Source organism: Gobius niger (assembly GCF_951799975.1).
Source record: "Gobius niger genome assembly, chromosome: 16".
NCBI lineage: Eukaryota > Metazoa > Chordata > Actinopteri > Gobiiformes > Gobiidae > Gobius > Gobius niger.
Genome location: NC_136867.1, coordinates 18,143,451 through 18,160,798, shown reverse-complemented (window position 1 = coordinate 18,160,798; position 17,348 = coordinate 18,143,451). Strand labels below are relative to the sequence as shown.

Genomic DNA, 17,348 nt, shown 5'->3' with positions numbered 1-17,348 from the left:
AGCGCGTCATCTGCACATCGTGTTTTTACTGCAACGATATTCAATAATGGAGAAAACACTTTGCGCTGAGAAAAGATAAAGTCCTTGTGACATCGCTGTGCCATAGCCGCTTTCATTCACTCACTTTCTCAGATTGTAACGCGGGGGGACAGAAAGAGAGTTTCAGACGGCGGATCTTTTCGCGTGGTTCCGGTTTGTACCTGATTGTGAACGTCTTTCTAACATTTTTCACCCTGACCTGCATTGTCATGAAAAAAAGTGGCATCAAAAAGTGTCCCAATCATGCTTTTGTGATAACCAGCATGTGTCCTGCCTCCCCCACAGCAGAGAACTGCTCCGGGTACCGGACGTGTGGTCAGTGTCTGGACCAGCCGGGCTGCGGGTGGTGCACTGACCCCAGTAACACGGGACAGGGCCAGTGCATCGAGGGCTCGTACCGCGGCCCGTTCCAAACCTCTGTGCCCGCCCCCTCCACGCTGCCGGGTTTACCCCCCAGCCCACAGCCCGCACTCAACGCCAGCATGTGTCCCAGCGAGGCCAAGTACAACTGGTCCTTCATACACTGCCCAGGTACACTGTCAACACCAACATTCACAAAGGCCCATGTGTCATTCAAGTTTTTTCTTTTGAAAGCCACAGTATGCTCTTTTTAGGCGTTTTCATGGTTTTCAGATTGATTGATAGTTGTATAATGAAGTTACTAGTATTATACTGAAAATACTTTAATTAATGTACATACACATACATACATTAAATTGTGATATTAAAAGTGTTAATGCAGCACAATTATGTATGTCTTGTACAGAAAATGTATAATGGCAAGTTGTAACTATAGCTTTGTCTGATGCGTCAGCTTCTCTGACACCGCGTTTACAAACACACCACTTCAAACTGGCTTTCACACATCTTTCTACACTCAATGTCGTGCTGTGTTGTGTTTGCAGCCTGCCAGTGCAACGGTCACAGTCAGTGCGTGAACGAGAGCGTGTGCGAGAAGTGCGAGGACCTCACCACGGGACGACACTGTGAGAGCTGCATCTCCGGTTTCTACGGCGACCCAACCAACGGAGGCAACTGTCAACGTGAGCATCCGCATTCGCACTATTCATGAGACACACGGGAATCAAAGGTTTTAAATTAAAGACAACCTGAGAAAATAGAAATGCGCCATCTTTCAGTATGATTTTCAACACATGAAAGTACGATAGAATATAATTAATCTTAATATAGAACCAAAACATACCAGGACTAAAGGCTCTGGCTGTACACTGTTGGAAAAATCATATAGGAATGTTTGTGACAGGATTGTGATTAGATTTGCAATTTAGGTTTGATGGTGAAGATTCAGTTTACTGTGCACAAGACTAAAATAAGAATACAGTATATTGTTCATTGTGCCTTAACAATTGCAGTTCTTGCAATTTTTCAGGCCAGGACTGAAACATGACTCAGGTGAGACAAAAATCCTGTTTTAACTGTAGGCTAATGATGTCAAGATTAAGTGGTTTTGCAATTTTCAATGTCCAGTGTTCAATCCATCCCAAAACACATGAAGGTGTAGCAGCGGGTTAAATAATCCAATGTGCAGAGAGAAAATCGCATCCATTTTCACATGATGATTGAATTACGTTGCCATGGGAAAAGCCTCAAGTGTGCAGCTGTGTTTGGTATGTCATGGTAGAAACTAAAGTGAAAGTGTGTGAGAACAAGTTCATCAGCCGGTCCATTTGTTTAGGTCACTCTTTTTTGCAACAATAGTAAATTCATGAGACAACAGATCAGAGAGGGAACATGTTATGATAGTGTAAAACATTCACCCCAATTTGCTTCCTCTAGATATGGTAATAATAATCATCTATTGTCTATTGGGCAGCACGGTGACGCAGTGGTTAGCGAGAGTTTGCATGTTCTCCCCATATCCTCTGGGTACTCCGGTTTCCTCTACCACTAAAACATGTGCAAAAGGCTTGATGAGTGATTTGTGTGTGAATGCGTGGTTGGATGTGTGCAGTCGCGACAGTGTCTCACCCAGGGGAAACTGAACACCATCAAGTGTGGAGTGAATGTATAATCGTCTCACGTACAGCATACATAAGGTTTACATAAGGTTGAAAGCAAAATAAAAGATAACAGAGGCTGAATGCTCAATAAGTTTTCATCTAAAGCAAATCCTTAAATAAACATAAATATGTACAATTAATGTAATGTTTTGTCAACATTTAGACAGTAATATAAAGGATTCGAAAAATTGTCTGTATTTCCTTCATTTCGCTAATCGTCAATAATGGTGCAATCGCAATACTCACAATAATCGTGACTTTAAAATTTTGAATCCTGACATCCCAACCTCAGGCTAAATAAACATGAACGTTTTTTCAGCTTTAAGTTAGAATAAATATTTTCTTTGTTAATTAAAGATTAACACCAGTGACACACGCCCCACAGTTTGAGAACCACCGCACTAAATCACCCAGTCAGTCAACCGGCTTCATTTACCTTGTCGTTGCTTTACAGTACGGGTTATGTCAGCCATTTTCCTGTCTGTCTGCGCAGCTCTGTAAAAAACTCTCCCCGGGGATAATAAAGATTTACCGCTGCTTTAAGTGACAGCCTGCCATTAGGGCAACAAATCAATTCAGTTGTTGGACGGCTTCATTTACCTTTCCAATACATCACCTGCTTGTCCCATGTGTTTTCTGAATTTGGGATGTGAATTTTTGTTTGAACCACGGGGATGCATAAAATTACTGCATGAGTGACGGTTGATCAATACCTCAGCCGCCGTATATGTTTCCCAGGACTATAGCCGTTGTTTATGCGTCTTCATTACTTTCCCTTTACCTAAAGCTGCACTGACAGACTTCAAAGGGAGCTGTTACCTCTCAGCGATAACCATGACGGGCGATGGAGCACTTTTATCTGCTCTTGAGGCGTGACGCATTTTAATCAGACTCTAATTCCAAGCATAATGTTTCTCATTTTTGGACTGAAATCTGAAAATAGGAGGGTTTGGGATTAAAATAAAGGGCTCAAAACAGGTATATTTACAGATTTATTTAATTTTCTCCCTTTTTTTAAAACATTTTTAATAAACCTAGGCTTGAAAAAGTCTGCCGTCTTTTCCTTTCCATGTCGTTTTCAATTACTCATCGAATAAGTAACTGAGACATGATGAAGCCGAGTACCTGGTTTGATGTTTAAAGGCGTAATTTCATCTTAATTGTGAAATAAACTGTGCAGACTAGCAGTAAATAAATAGAGAATTGAGTATATCACATGTTAAGACCTACAGATTATTGAATTTGCATCACTTTCAAACGTTTCACAAGTAACCATGTTAAAACTTACACAAAGCAACATCCAAGACACAATATTTTGCGTTTCTCTCTCCTCAGCCTGTAAGTGTAATGGCCACGCCAGCATGTGCAACCCCAACAGCGGCAAGTGTTTCTGCACCACCAAAGGCATCAAGGGTGACCGCTGCCACCTGTGAGTTCACACCTGTCTGTCACTCGCTTTTCCTTCACACTTTCTCTTCACGCCGAGTCCTTAGTCTGTGGCTCTGTGAAGCAACACGCCGGCGTCTTTGGTTCTCACACGCTCATTTTCACGGTCTGTAAACCAACTGAGGTAACTTCAGGCCATTGTCTGCAAATAACTTCCGACCCCCAAGATGATTTAGAGAAATGATACCTGGAGGATGTCTAAACAGCTGCTACTGAATATTAAATATGGGGAATACTTCAGAACACTTTGAGAAGACTATTCTTTTATGGATATTGAAGTCTCATAGCTTTATACAATGACTGACACTTGTTTAAACTGTCCACAATTTCTGCATCTCTTGATTTGTGACTTCCCTAAATGTCAAAACTCCGTACTTGTGATTTATCAGCCTCTAAACCTTCCTTCACTTTTTTTTTTTTAAATTTCTCGTTGCTTTCCCCTCTCTTCTGTAACCTTTTTCATCCCCATTTCGTGCCGTCTAATCCATCCCCTCTCTGTGTTGTAGGTGTGAAGTGGAGAATCGCTACCAAGGCAACCCGCTCAAAGGAACATGTTACTGTAAGTCAAGTCCGATCCCAATTAGGGCAGTAGAAAGCGGGACGTCTATAGGGTTTTCGGAGGTCCACAGTAATGACCCAACTCCTGTTCCTTGTACCGGCTGTGGCTCAGACACTTACACAGCTCTCAAATCAAAGGAAGTCACCATGTTTGATGTTTAAGCTGGAAAAGAAGCAGGTTTTTGAGAGGAAGTCCCTGGTTTAGATCCACATGCCACATGCCCATGAAAGCAAGGAAATGACTGCTAGTTATTTTTGTAGTACCGAAGTTTTGAATCTCGAATATAACTGGAAGTTCTTCCTTCTGCTGCCACTGCTGAGACTGCGGCTACTGTTTTCAAATTATTTTTCTGCTATTTATGAAACTAGTCCGGGCTGAACCTTGCGTGGATCGAGAAATGGGTCAAATCAAATGTTAAAGGTGAAATTTGACATGGGCTGTGTACCTTTCCATTGCTGCTAGGACTGTATCCTGATTGTTTTAAAATGCACCGCTTCATGCTATTTATTCTCTCTGTACTACCCTCATTGGAGCACTCATTCCATTTCCCATCTGAACTGATTCTGAAGGTTGGCCTCACAACTGGGAAATATCTGAACTAACGCATAGTTTTTTAGATTGATTTCTGTATTTATGACCCAGAGAGCTCAGTCCGTATCTGGTTTAGCCTCATAGCTTGGCCTTGAAGGGAAAGTGACGTAGGAGAGATAAGGTCCAGCTTCTTCAAACCTCCTCTCTCAGGAGAAAGAGAAATATTTCAGTAATACTTCATACATTTATAATTAATTATCTTTTACTTGGTCTCAGCATTAGTTCATTTCTCCAGAGCAGGTAGTTCCCCCACAGTTCATCCCTTTTCCTCCCAAAATATAGTCCTCCTATTCTCCGTCTCCACAGCGAGCTGCCAGGTCGAATACAACAGTCCATCGTTTGTGCTTTACTTTCCGGTGTAATTCCATCACTCGGTCACTCCCTGCTCCAAAGAAAGACTTCTACATGGCCCACTTCACTGACTAAGGGATTATGATAGACTGGGAATGAACAGTGTCATTAGCATATTTATTGTACTTTCGAGCAATTTCTTCACGTTTTTCAGTTCATTAATTTTTAAGTGTCAGAATCCTCTTTTATTTTAGAAAACCTTCAAATGAAACCAGAACTTTTTTGCTTGTACCGTGAACTGCGGTGATACAAAGATTGCCGTCGCCAGGCTTACCTCTCTGACAGGTAGTTGTTACAGTTTCTGCAGAACGCCTTGGATAATAATTAATGCGCTTCTGGTTTGAGTTTCAAATGGAGCCGATAGAAATGTTTAATTCAAATACAAGGCGAAAGGTTACGCACGTGAATTTAGAAATGTATACCAAGGTCTCTGGAAATAGTCTCAAAATCTTTGCATTAATGAAATCACTGCATAGCAACTTTTTCGACATGCCTGGTAAAAAAAAAAAATCCAACTATTCAACCTTCATACGACCGACTTTTTGAGCTTATCCTCTGGGAGCACAGAACAAAATCAGTTCTATCTCTTGGCTTCTAAGCTTTCAGAAGATACTTTATATTTTGTGCTGATACCAAGGTGCCTAAATGTCATCTCCACATCTACATCTGTGACAACCTGTAGTTACCCTGACTTTCCTTTAGACGACCACCACTGTGCAGAGTTCTTGCGTGACTTTCAAAACCACTCTGATTCATGTTTTGTTTCTCTTTTCTCTCTCTATGCCGCGTCGCCGGACCCTCCAAACAGACACGCTCCTAATCGACTACCAGTTCACCTTCAGCCTGTCGCAGGAGGACGACCGCTACTACACGGCCATCAACTTTGTGGCGACGCCTGAGGAGGTGTGTGCCTGAGCTCCTGTCCCCTTCATTAAGGATTATAGCGTTTTGCAAAGTCAGCGCCAGTGGAGAAGTATAATTTCACAGTACTCGCTACGGACACTGGAGGCTAGTTTGAATAAAGATTACAAGGGCACCACATAGGGCATAAAGCAGTATAGTGGGTAATATAGCTCTGTCTGAAGTAATTACATCTGACATTAGGATATTGTAATGGCAAATCGAGGGTCACTGACTCAGTACACCAAATGTAAATGGTGTTTTAAATGGTATAATGATTTGAATTTAAATTACACGTCTGACTGCATAGGTTTTCCCCTTGGCTTTGTTTTAGTTGCTTTAATAAGTTGGTGGTGGATACGTATTACACTCTCGCATATGTATAGATATCTTAAAGCTTTCAACGGCTTAGCGTTCAATTTCTCCACTCCTCCTACCCTGCTGTGACGGCGCATGTTCCTAAAAAGGGCATAAAGGCGGGATTTTCACTGTAGACTCTGCCCTCACGTGACGTATAGTTCGGTCGTAGCCACGCCAACGCCATTAGCTCTAATGCCAACAGCCTGTCAATCAAAGTCCGGCCCTCATTAGTAAACGAGATTTCTGAAAACCTTACGAAAACCAGTCTGGTTTCTTTAATTTTAACTAACCCAGAGTTATCAAGGAGCAATATCCAGCTGTAGAAAGTTTAGGAAAATTAGAAACCAGGCTTTTTTACGTGTCTAAAGTGCAATGCTTTCTAATGGGAGACTAGCGGCTATATGGCGGTACTACAGCAATGGCGGCCAATGGCTACACCCAGTGTTGTCATAGTGAATCTCTGCTACAAGCTGTATTTGTGTGTATCGGTCACGTTTCTAAAGCACGGCACGGCCAGCACTTTTACACTGGCACTACACCGAGACTATCGCGTTACACTCTTTCGGTCAGAACAGTTTCAACTCACAGTGGGCTGGATAAATAGTTTGGTGTCCATTTTAGTGCGTAGAAGTATGGAAAATGCAGGGCAATTTTTGTGAAGAATGAGAGAGGCGATAAGAATGAAACGGCAGAGGAGGGACACTTGCCTATGGTGCTGCTTGTACACTGTGCGTGTAAACTGTCCCGCACTGCGCTTATCTCTCGGCAATGCTACAACATGAACAGACACCTCCGGCTTATCGACAAGTGCGGCCAATATATGTACTTTTTTCTTTCTGGATTTAGTTGATGCTGCTTATATACAGGTGCGCTCAATAGTCCGGAATTTACGGTACACATAATATACAAATAAAACATGCTCAATAGGCTAGTCCTCCAGCTAGATACTCTTGAACAAAAATAACTTAAGATCTGGAGATGGGTTCCCACGGTGCACAACGGTTGCCCTCTGCTTCTGACAGGTTACACCTCATTGAAGTACTGGTCAAAATGCACAGGGCAAATCTTCCTGTAGGGACCACAAAGTATACCTTAACCTTAACCCAGTTTCCAGCTTAGGCGCTACCCTCATTCACAAAGCTATAGTGATGAACAGCATTCTCCCCGTAATAGAGACTCATAGAACACATTGATCTCCCAGTCGGTCTCACAGATGTTGCCTCTGCAGAGACGCACTTGTCCGCTGCTGTTTACGCGGCTGCAGCATCTGGAGCGCAGCGAAAAACATAAAGATCTGATTAAATATCCCAGATGGCACCTCTCCACCGACAACGCCTGTGCCAAAACCTAACAAAGGCAGCTAGAGGTGTGCACAAATGTGTTTTTAAAGGCACCAGAAATGACTTTTTAATCACCGCGCAACACTTATTTGATGGATATCCTCTATAAATTCACCTTGCATCAAATGAGGCAAATCTGCTGAGTGTAAAGCCGTCGGGAGCCGATGCCAAACGCTGATCTTAGGTAAAGTTTAATGAGCCAGCAGTCATATGTTTCAGCAAAACTCTCACAGCAGTCTGACAGAAAGAAAAAAAAAACATGGCCATTTAATTCAAAAGGATATAACCCAAAATGGCTTTCAACTATGGTAGCAGTCTATAATAGTTGATCAACCCTGAACATATTGTACTTATGAAATGCAAATATTAGAGGTACACTCAACGTGGCTGAGTAGTTAGCACAATACTACCTAACATTAGTGTCATTCACTGTCCTAAAGCATCCATTAATAAATATTGTGAATCTTAAAGGAACAGGCCACCGATATTCCATCCTGAGATATGTTCTTACCTGAGCTTAGAAGAGTTGATGTGTTCCTGTCTGGCGCTCAGTCACACAGAAAGACCAAAGATGTTGTTAGCATTTAGCCTCTCCTCCTCTCCAAATGGGGGTGTAGTTAGAAGCGACTAAGCTCTTCCATGTTTTCTCTATTTAAATACGGTTATGTGAGTAGTTACATGATCCAAGTATTGGATTGAAATGTTGATTTTCTAAGCAGATAAAATGGGGTACTATATAGGAGCACTTCGACGTCCACGCATAGAAGAAGGAGTGAAGATATTACTGCGCGGACGTCGAAGTGCTCCTATGGTGTTACTACGCCTTACAATATAGTACCCCTTTTTATCCGCTTAGAAAATCGACATGTTTCATTTTGTGTAACTGTACTTGGATCGTGTAATATGCTATAACTTCGCCCCGTTTTGCCCCATAGAGGAGAGGCTAAATGCTAACAACATCTTTGGTATTTTTGCGTGACTGAGCGCACGTGTAAAGACCAGACAGGAACACATGAACTCGTCTAAGCTCAGGTAAGAACATAATCTCAGTATGGAAAAATGGTGGATATTCCTTTTAAAGTAGCCTATAGTCATTGACCTGAGAGTGAGCCGACTTGTATGTCACAGTGACTGACTGGGTGTAGCTCGCCGAAAGTCCCTAGCGTCACACATGGATGAAAACCCTTCACTGCAAACACCTGGAAATATTCTCTATTCTGAGTTCACAAAAGATGGACTGAAAAAGTGGTTGAGTGTGGTTCATTCAAATAACTACTTTCTAAATTACTATATCTTCAAAGAGATAAAAGGGGAATCACTTTCATATCGTTTTATCCACGTCATTTTGAAGGAAAGTGACAAACAAGCTTTCATTTAATAGGAAAGGATTGCAGTCATTGTTTACACCAGCAGTTGTGTATTTTTCTTTTTAGTTCTGCATTTTTCCAGAAGAGCAAACGCATACGTAACTACCTTCATTGTGGAACATAATTAATTTGGGGATTAATCTTTTATGTTGTAGCCAAACCGGGATCTGGACATGTTCATCAATGCTTCAAAGAACTTCAACCTGAACATCACATGGGCCACCAGCTTCACAGGTACGAAGCAACTCCTGATCTTTTGCAGCATACGATAAGTCATATTGTGAATTCTAATCCAACTGTGTCTATTCTCTGATGTGTAGCCGGTACACAGACTGGCGAAGAGATCCCCATCGTGTCCCGGAGCAACATCAAGGAGTTTAAGGACAGTTTTTCCAACGAGAACTTTGATTTCCGCAACAGCCCCAACATTACTTTCTTTGTCTACGTCAGCAACTTCACATGGCCCATCAAAATTCAAGTAAGTTTTGGACAGAAAGACACTCCCGGAGAGGCTTTCTTTCTTCGCTAACTTCACTTGACTGCTTCCTCATCACTACTGCATGCAGAATACTGAAAACATTATGTAGCCTATGTAGTATACAGTCGATGTGGCGCTTACTATTCACTTTCTAACTATATATGGGCACGCTTTTTCATACTGTTATATCCTTGTCAGCGAAATTCTTCATGTTTCACTTTAGACAAAACAAATGCCTTGAATTGATCTTAATTGGGCACCATTCCTTTCCCTCGAGAGTCTTTAAATGTCGTCCATGACAGTTATTTCAGTATTATCAGACTAATGTCCTTATGGATTAGGATTTAAATTCCGACTGTGTGTTGCGAACACTCCCGATAACTGCGCGCATATTTAACCTCTTTCTGCGGGAAGTAATTAATCTTTTATTGAGATCTGATGCTCCCCGGTCCCCATATAGACATAAAGTGTGGCAGAACATGAGAGTGAGGATGCCTTGGAAACCTTGGAGTAAAATGACAAGATAAACCAGTCAGTCATTGCAGCCGTGGGGATTAAACAGGATGTATAATGACTGCTGGTACCTTTTGGTTAATTCACCCACTGCAGGCTTTGAAGCACAGTCGTATCTCCGTTAGACAGTCGCCAAACCAGCATTGTTCCTCATAACATTCAGTACAGCGAGAGGCGATGTTGGATGTTTATGTATAAGAGCATTATCGCTGCATGACAAATTGAAAATGCAATGTATGTTTTTTCGGATGTCAGCGCTTCTCGTATGCACCGCTTGAATCTCATCACGGCTTTATGTACGTGGGCTTCCTTCTCATCAAACTTGCATTACTTTTCATCGAAGCTTGTGCATCATTGTTACTGTGCTATGCCAGAATGTGGAAGTTTCTTCCCTTTCTACTAATCTAGCACCATACGAAGGCCTGTCCGATTTCCCATAGAGAAATAGACAACAAACCTGCACACATAATTGACAATGGTTAAAAACGTAAGATTCTTATATAAGTCTCTTTACAGAGAATGAACACATTAGTTAATTTTTAAGATTGATGATCATCATACTGCAGCTACTTGATAATGATGCAGTGAAAACAGGTCTTCTTACCCCAGTATATGACAATTGAAATCTGCATTTTATCTGTACTCTTTATTGTAATTAATCAATTAATATAATCATGTTTAATGGATTGATTATATCTGCCGTCTTGTAATTGTATGAAACTGTGAGGCACTTTGCACTTTACTTGTGTTTCAATTATGCTCTACCAATAAACTTGCCTTGGCACTTTGGCTATGTGTGTGATTAAACACACTTCTTCTAGATCTAGATCTTTCTTTTCTTACTAAAACCTAAAAAAAAAAAAAAAGCCCTATCTGCTAGAACCATTATTAGTATTGTGATGAACGTTATGAGGGTGAACATGTAGTGCATTCGTTATATATTTTTTTTAGGTCAACCAAAAAAAATATTTAGATTTGTCAGATTCCAGAAAAAGGAGAGATAGATTTTTTATTAGTCACGTACATACACTAAGGTAACTATACTTTTAAACAAAAGTCCAGATGATGATGTCATGACCTTGGAAGCACAAGTCTGGTTCATTCATCTGGTGCAATTTCAAGACACTTGAAGGTGCCAGGTTCATTGGATCAAACAATGATGGAAATTATCAGAAAAAAAGCGGGTTCTGTGTCCCAGAGATGAACGTGCTGTGGTCTGAAATGTGAATATTAATCCAAGAACAAATGCAAAACACATGGTGAAGATGCTGAAACTGGTAAGAGTTTGGCATCATCAATAGTGAAACAAGTACGGTACCGACATGGGCTGAGAGGGAACTCTGCCAGGAAGAAAAGAAAAAATGGGAATATTGTGACAACAAGATATTGTGACAACACAATACGGGGGTTGCAGCATCATGCTGTTGGGTTGTTTTGCTGCGGGGAGGGAGTTGACAAAATAGATGACATCATGAAGAAAAAAAGACTATGTGGAAATATTGGAGCAACATCTCAAGACTTAAGCTAGGAAGTTAAAGCTTGGGTGCAGATGGGTCTTCCAAATGGACAATTCTCAAACCAAACTGATTACAAATTGGCTTAAGGATAACAAAGTGAATGTCATCACAAAGTCCTGGTCTCAATCCAGTTTAAAGTGTATGGGCAGAGCTGAAAAGGCATGTACATGCAAGATGGCTTACAAACACAGAACACCAGTTCTGTTTGGATGAATGGATGCAATATTACCAAATATTAATGAACTGTAACTAAACTTTTGGTTTTGTAAAAAGTAATAAAATAATGTGTAGAAAATTCTATCTATAATTTGAAGTGGAAATAATTAAAAATTCTAATTGACCTAAGACAAAATAAAAGTTAATTCTGCTTTCATGTCTGACAGTGAGAACAAAATGCAAATGTGTCTTTTTATGAAGTGAACATGGTTATCACTGTGCGTTGTGCGTGTCAGCTTACCAGCTGTGGTTTCAGGCCTTGGCAATGTCCTATAGGAGGACGCCAGACTCCCCATCTTAGTCAGTATGATGACCAAACAGTATTATGAGTACAAATTAATGCAGAGTGTGTCCCACCAAACACAAACTCTTTGTGTTAAAAGGTGTGATTCCATAATGAAATGTTGGATGAGGAACACGACATTACCTGCCCTTCAGTTTGTGCTGATGTAGCTCTTTCGCAGCCGCCATGAATAGAGCCCAGTGTTGAGACTTCAAGTCTGTTGGCACGTATGATTTTGCTGCTCCGTGTCCGCTGCTGGTGGAAGCTGCGGAGAGTGGTCTGTCCCATACAGAGCCCCGCTGTGCTCTGCTTAGGCTAGCCACAGAGGAGAGCGATACAGCTATGCTCCTTAATGTGCCCATTACTTCCTTTCTCTGTACATAAGTAATACTTAAGTCACGTAAATGTTCTGTAGTTCAATTTGAAACCTTAATGTATGCAATTTCGACATATTTATGTTTTTATGAACACAGTAGCTTCCACAGTTACCAGTGCAGCATATTGCAATCAACAAAGTCCACAGTAAATAAAACGCAAAGCACCAGTTTACTAACAATATACAGCGTTGGTTTCTTAGTTTCCCCATGCCTCTCGAAAGCCACCCCCTGACACAGATTTGAGTGGCTGCCCCATGAAAGCTCCATCCCTCCCTCTAACACTCCTCCTGAAGGGCAGAAATCCAGCCTCCGTCCTCCATGACCTGCTCTGTCAAAGCAGTGTTAGGTCCATAGTTGATCGCTTAAGAGTGTTAGCGGCCTCACCTGTATAAATGCTGTTTTTGGGTGGGATCATGTAGGACAACTCCCCTCCCCCCTTCTGCCCCAAAGCACATGGGTCCTATTTATGGAGCCTGGATAGAAGGTAAAACTTCCTCTTCGCTTATTTTTGTTAACTTTTACACCTTCAAATATTAGTTGTACTTCTGTCTTGAAGGTCAGCGTGTTGGCAACATAAAGTAATTCAATAAATAATGTTTTGATTTTGACAATGTAATTACAACGAGACTTACATTTCTGATTCATTATAAAGAGCTTCTGGCGTCAAACTAGTCTGACTTGGCACAGTATCCTCGAATTGGCCCAGCATTTGGAAGAGCTTTCTCAAAGACTTTCTATTTGTCTCCATATCTATCTCTCCTTTATGCTTCCTGCCTGCTGTTGGCTCGCCGTTTCATTCAGATGAGAGCTCGCCTGTGCGCTTGTAGGCGGCTGGCCCCGCAGTGTTGGCAGTCAGAGAGCGGAGAGCCGGTTCGTGCACAGCCGCTGAGAAAGAGCAAGGGCAAAGTGGAATGTTAAGATGAAACACATGCTGCATTGAGAGTGGGCCGTGTGCTGCCTAAGCTCCCTCTGTCTGAGCTGAAGTGAACCGTTTCTCTCTCTCCTGCTCCGTGCACCAAGCGCCTCTGACCGGCTTCTGCGTGTTTCTAACGTGGTCAGAAGTGTTGTCAAAGTGTTGTGCGTGTCATCTGGGAAGCGTCATGTTTGTTTTCCTTGCATTAGTAATCCCTGCACTTGTTGCTTCGCCGCCATCTGTTATGAGACTCCGCCGCTTGCTTCTCATTTAGACGTGTTTCAGTTCACTCTGTGATAAGTTTGTTGGTGCATAAGTAACACATAACTCTCAGAATGCATATATCACAAGTCTATCTTTATCACAAAATGTTTATTGTATGAATGCATACTTTTATGATTGTAATGGGGAAAATATCCATCCATTTGAATGTGTCAAACTTTGGACAATATATTGAAATCAACAAATTTTAACATAGATTGATCTACTATACTAACCGTGCGACATATTTTGTCAAAAGAAGAACTGATAAAAACTGTTAAAATGAGATATGTTGTTCAATCATTGCATTTATGCAAGATACACAAAGGCAGACTGGCCATATGTCCATTCTGGAAGAGCACAGAAGGACCACTGGCTCTAGGGCCACCGGTCCCGCCTTCACTGAGCTTTACCCAAATCTAAAAGCTAAAAAGGAAAGCATCAAATAGTGAGGAAAAAGTTGTTCAGTCTCTGTCCGCCCCTGAAGATACATTGTCATATGTACAACATAATGCACACAAAGTGCAGTAGTCGATGACCTTTATTGTCGGGAGGCTGTGTTTGTCCATCTCCCCTCTGTCCCACGGGGTCACTGAGCGCACAGTGCCCTGGGACAGCTCAGATTTATGTCCCTGTCCTGGCCAAGGGCAATGACAGTTAAGCAGACCGGGCTCGATGTGTTCTGATGACAGGAGAAAGTGAGGCCATGACAGTAAAGACACACTACAGCCACACCATCACAGACGGTCTCTTCCATCAACAAGTTGTGTGGAGCCGTTGTGGAGAAAGTGTTTAAGATCTATGCATAACTGATTGGTTAACTTGATTTAAAATGCAGTAAAAAAAGTAATTGGTGATCCCTGTAAGTATCTGGCTACTGTCCAAGATGTTATCTGATTAACGTAGCAGGAAAAAGCACCAGGCACATAGGAAGAAGAATGATTGTATGTCTATATGCTCAACAGTTTTACATGCAAGAAAATCACTCCTTGATACTGTTTTTACTACTGACACCGTCACTTGTCACAAAAAATAGCTCACTTATGTTTTAAGAAGAAGTTTCATTAAAGCAGAACTAAGTAACTCATGCCCCTAGAGGCCATAAGCGCCACTGCAGGTGTCGTGGCATGCTGCGGTTTTTTACTCATTAATTGTCCGACAGTAAATACTACACCGACAGAAAAGACAAAGAGGGATATTGTACATCCATTTACACAATGGAGATCATTTTTTTCACTAAGGAAGAACAACTTCCTTAAAGAATTGAGGAAAATGGGTCTTCTGCACCTATGCTTCAAATCTACCGCTGGAACCTGTAAAGCACGATGGGCGGCTGCACGCTGCGCCAGGGCACCCATCTTCACATCTTGATCAAGGCTCATGGTTGAGAGGGCCTAGCTGGAAGATTTTACCTATTGTTTATGTTGTGGGTTGATCTCCTAAATCAGGGCACTCGGAGGAAACTTATCCAGAAAAGGAGAAAACTCACAGAAAGGCTTCAGATTCAAGAATCAAACCTTTCTGCTAAAATATCATCATTTCCACCTTTCCAGCTTCTTGTGTTTTAACTAGACAAAACACGCTGCAACAGTTGGAAGCAGCAATGATGAAATACAACCACAACTGCCAATGCTGCGCTGTTTTTATCGCTGACTCCAACAGCGTCACCGAAACCTGAATCATCAAAGGACGGATCAATTGCGCCGAGATTACTCAGAAGTTTCCCCCTCCCCGAGTCGTTCCTTTCTCTCTCCTGATGACGAATAGATCTGAATTTAATGATGTTTGTAATGAAAGACAAATCCCAGACTAATTGCTATAAAGAGCTGTGATCGGGTGCTCGGCGCAGCGCTGAACATGTCATGATATGGTAGAGATTAGAACAGACTCCAGAACGCTGTCCCGCGGTGAGAGGCAGCAGCTGTGTGGACCGGTGTAGCGCGTATCTAGGACATGCATGGCTGCCTGATGGGACGGCACCAGGCTAATCACGGGGAGGTTGGCAAACGCGCGCCGGAGCTGTGAATTAGCGGAGAATGATTCGAAAAGTACCCGCTATCGAAGGGGGGGAATGATAATGTAAATATATGGCACGACGGCAGCCAGTTTTTAAAAAGGAGATTTTACAAAATGAAAGGCCAGATTTAAAACTCATTATGCTTGGGTAATTGTGCCAACCCAGCCTCCCAAATCAAATGTGTGCGCAGTGTCTCGGCAGGCGGCAGTGTTGGGAATGTTAATGGTTATATCAGTGTGTATTACAGTGCTATGTGATCATGGGCAAAATGGAGGTGGCTTAGGTGGCAAACCACTTACAGGATTACTGGTGGTTCAATTCGTGCTCTAATGTAATTCTGTCAGTGTCCTCGGGCAAATCACTCCACCACGTTGCATACCACTGCATTCGGAGAAGTCTTGTTCAATATAAAAGAAGTGACATTCATGACCCTTAAGAAATGGTATTAGAGTAAAGGTGACACAAGAGAGTGATTCTCAAATAGTATCAGATATTAGGCTGACGACTTAAGGACATTGGTATAGAAGTGAGTGTTAGCTATAGGCAATCATATGGTTTAGTTTCCTTGTTTTGTGTCGTATGCCCAAACACTTTCAATACTTTCAAGCATGAACCTCTATGTTACTATTGCATGTGGGCTCAAATGATAATGTCCACCCTGTTAGGCACAATTTCTAACATGTTTCTGGTATTTTCTTTTTTTTTTAATCCGCTTTCTCTCCCATTGTTCTCCCGCATGACTTTCTCTTCTTGTGAAACCTGTTGAGCTCCCCCCCTGCACGTGGATAACAACACTTTCCTCCAATAGTCCGATACTGTCAGAAACCATTAAAGAGGGAATATGTGCGGCTCTAACGCCTGGAGGCAGGCTGTCAGGGCCTGCTGGGAGATCGTTCACTCCCCCTAAAGAGTCACTCTCCACTGGGCACGTAACGAGCCCAGCAGCATCCCGTCGCTTCTGCCTGTGTCTCTGTGACCAACATGGGGAAGACACGCGCACACTATCAAAGCACATGTCTTAATAGTGTGGTGGCAGGGAAGCACATCAAACTGAAAAGTGTAGTTTTAATGGTGGTGTTGGACTATTGGTGAACTAAAAATCAAAGGTCCATAGCTCATGTCAGGGGTGTTGAAGTCGTTTGGGTCGAGGGCCGAAATTCAGCCGCGGGCCGCATATATTATAAAGGACTTTGGCCTCATAAAAAACAACATCTTACACTTATTGCACTTCATCAGCCTGTGCCACATGTTTCTCAAAGTGCTACATAAAGTCATTATTCATTCACTCCACCCTCGATGGCAGTAAGTTACTATTGTAGCCACAGCCGCCCCGGGGCAGACTGACCAGTTACCACATGGCTATAATAAGGTGTTTTTATCCTGATCTCTTATGATGTCAGCACCCTCTGCTGGACACGTGAGGAATTCTTTCCTTTTTTTAATTTAAACTGCCCCCTAGTGGCTGGAGTGAGCAAACTGGTTATTTCGTTAAAAATCCATAACTTTTTTTTTTTTTTTTTTTTGACATGCTCAGGAATTCATGCTCCCCAAAGGGCCACATGAAATGAATAATGCATTGGTTTTATATAGCGCTTTTCTGGACACTCAAAGACGCTTTACATTGCACTATTCGTTCACTCCATACTCTGTGGTGGTAAGCTACTATTGTAGCCACAGCTGCCCTGGGGTAGACTGACGGAAGCGAGGCAACCAGTCTGCACCATCGGCCCCTCTGACCACCACCACTAATAATATGACTATATATTGAGCTGCCCTAAAACATATCTGGGTTTGGCCTT

General features: G+C 42.1%; 1 protein-coding gene across 1 annotated transcript in view; it reads left to right on the top strand.

The window, feature by feature from the left end:
- Positions 1 to 17,348, top strand: part of atrn (attractin) — a 141,499-nt gene that overhangs the window by 51,633 nt on the left and 72,518 nt on the right. The window contains exons 18-24 of the mRNA XM_079573306.1: positions 325 to 570; positions 945 to 1,082; positions 3,396 to 3,489; positions 4,013 to 4,065; positions 5,816 to 5,910; positions 9,130 to 9,208; positions 9,295 to 9,452. Coding sequence (XP_079429432.1) covers positions 325 to 570; positions 945 to 1,082; positions 3,396 to 3,489; positions 4,013 to 4,065; positions 5,816 to 5,910; positions 9,130 to 9,208; positions 9,295 to 9,452 — 863 coding nt within the window. The remainder of the gene's footprint in view (positions 1 to 324; positions 571 to 944; positions 1,083 to 3,395; positions 3,490 to 4,012; positions 4,066 to 5,815; positions 5,911 to 9,129; positions 9,209 to 9,294; positions 9,453 to 17,348) is intronic.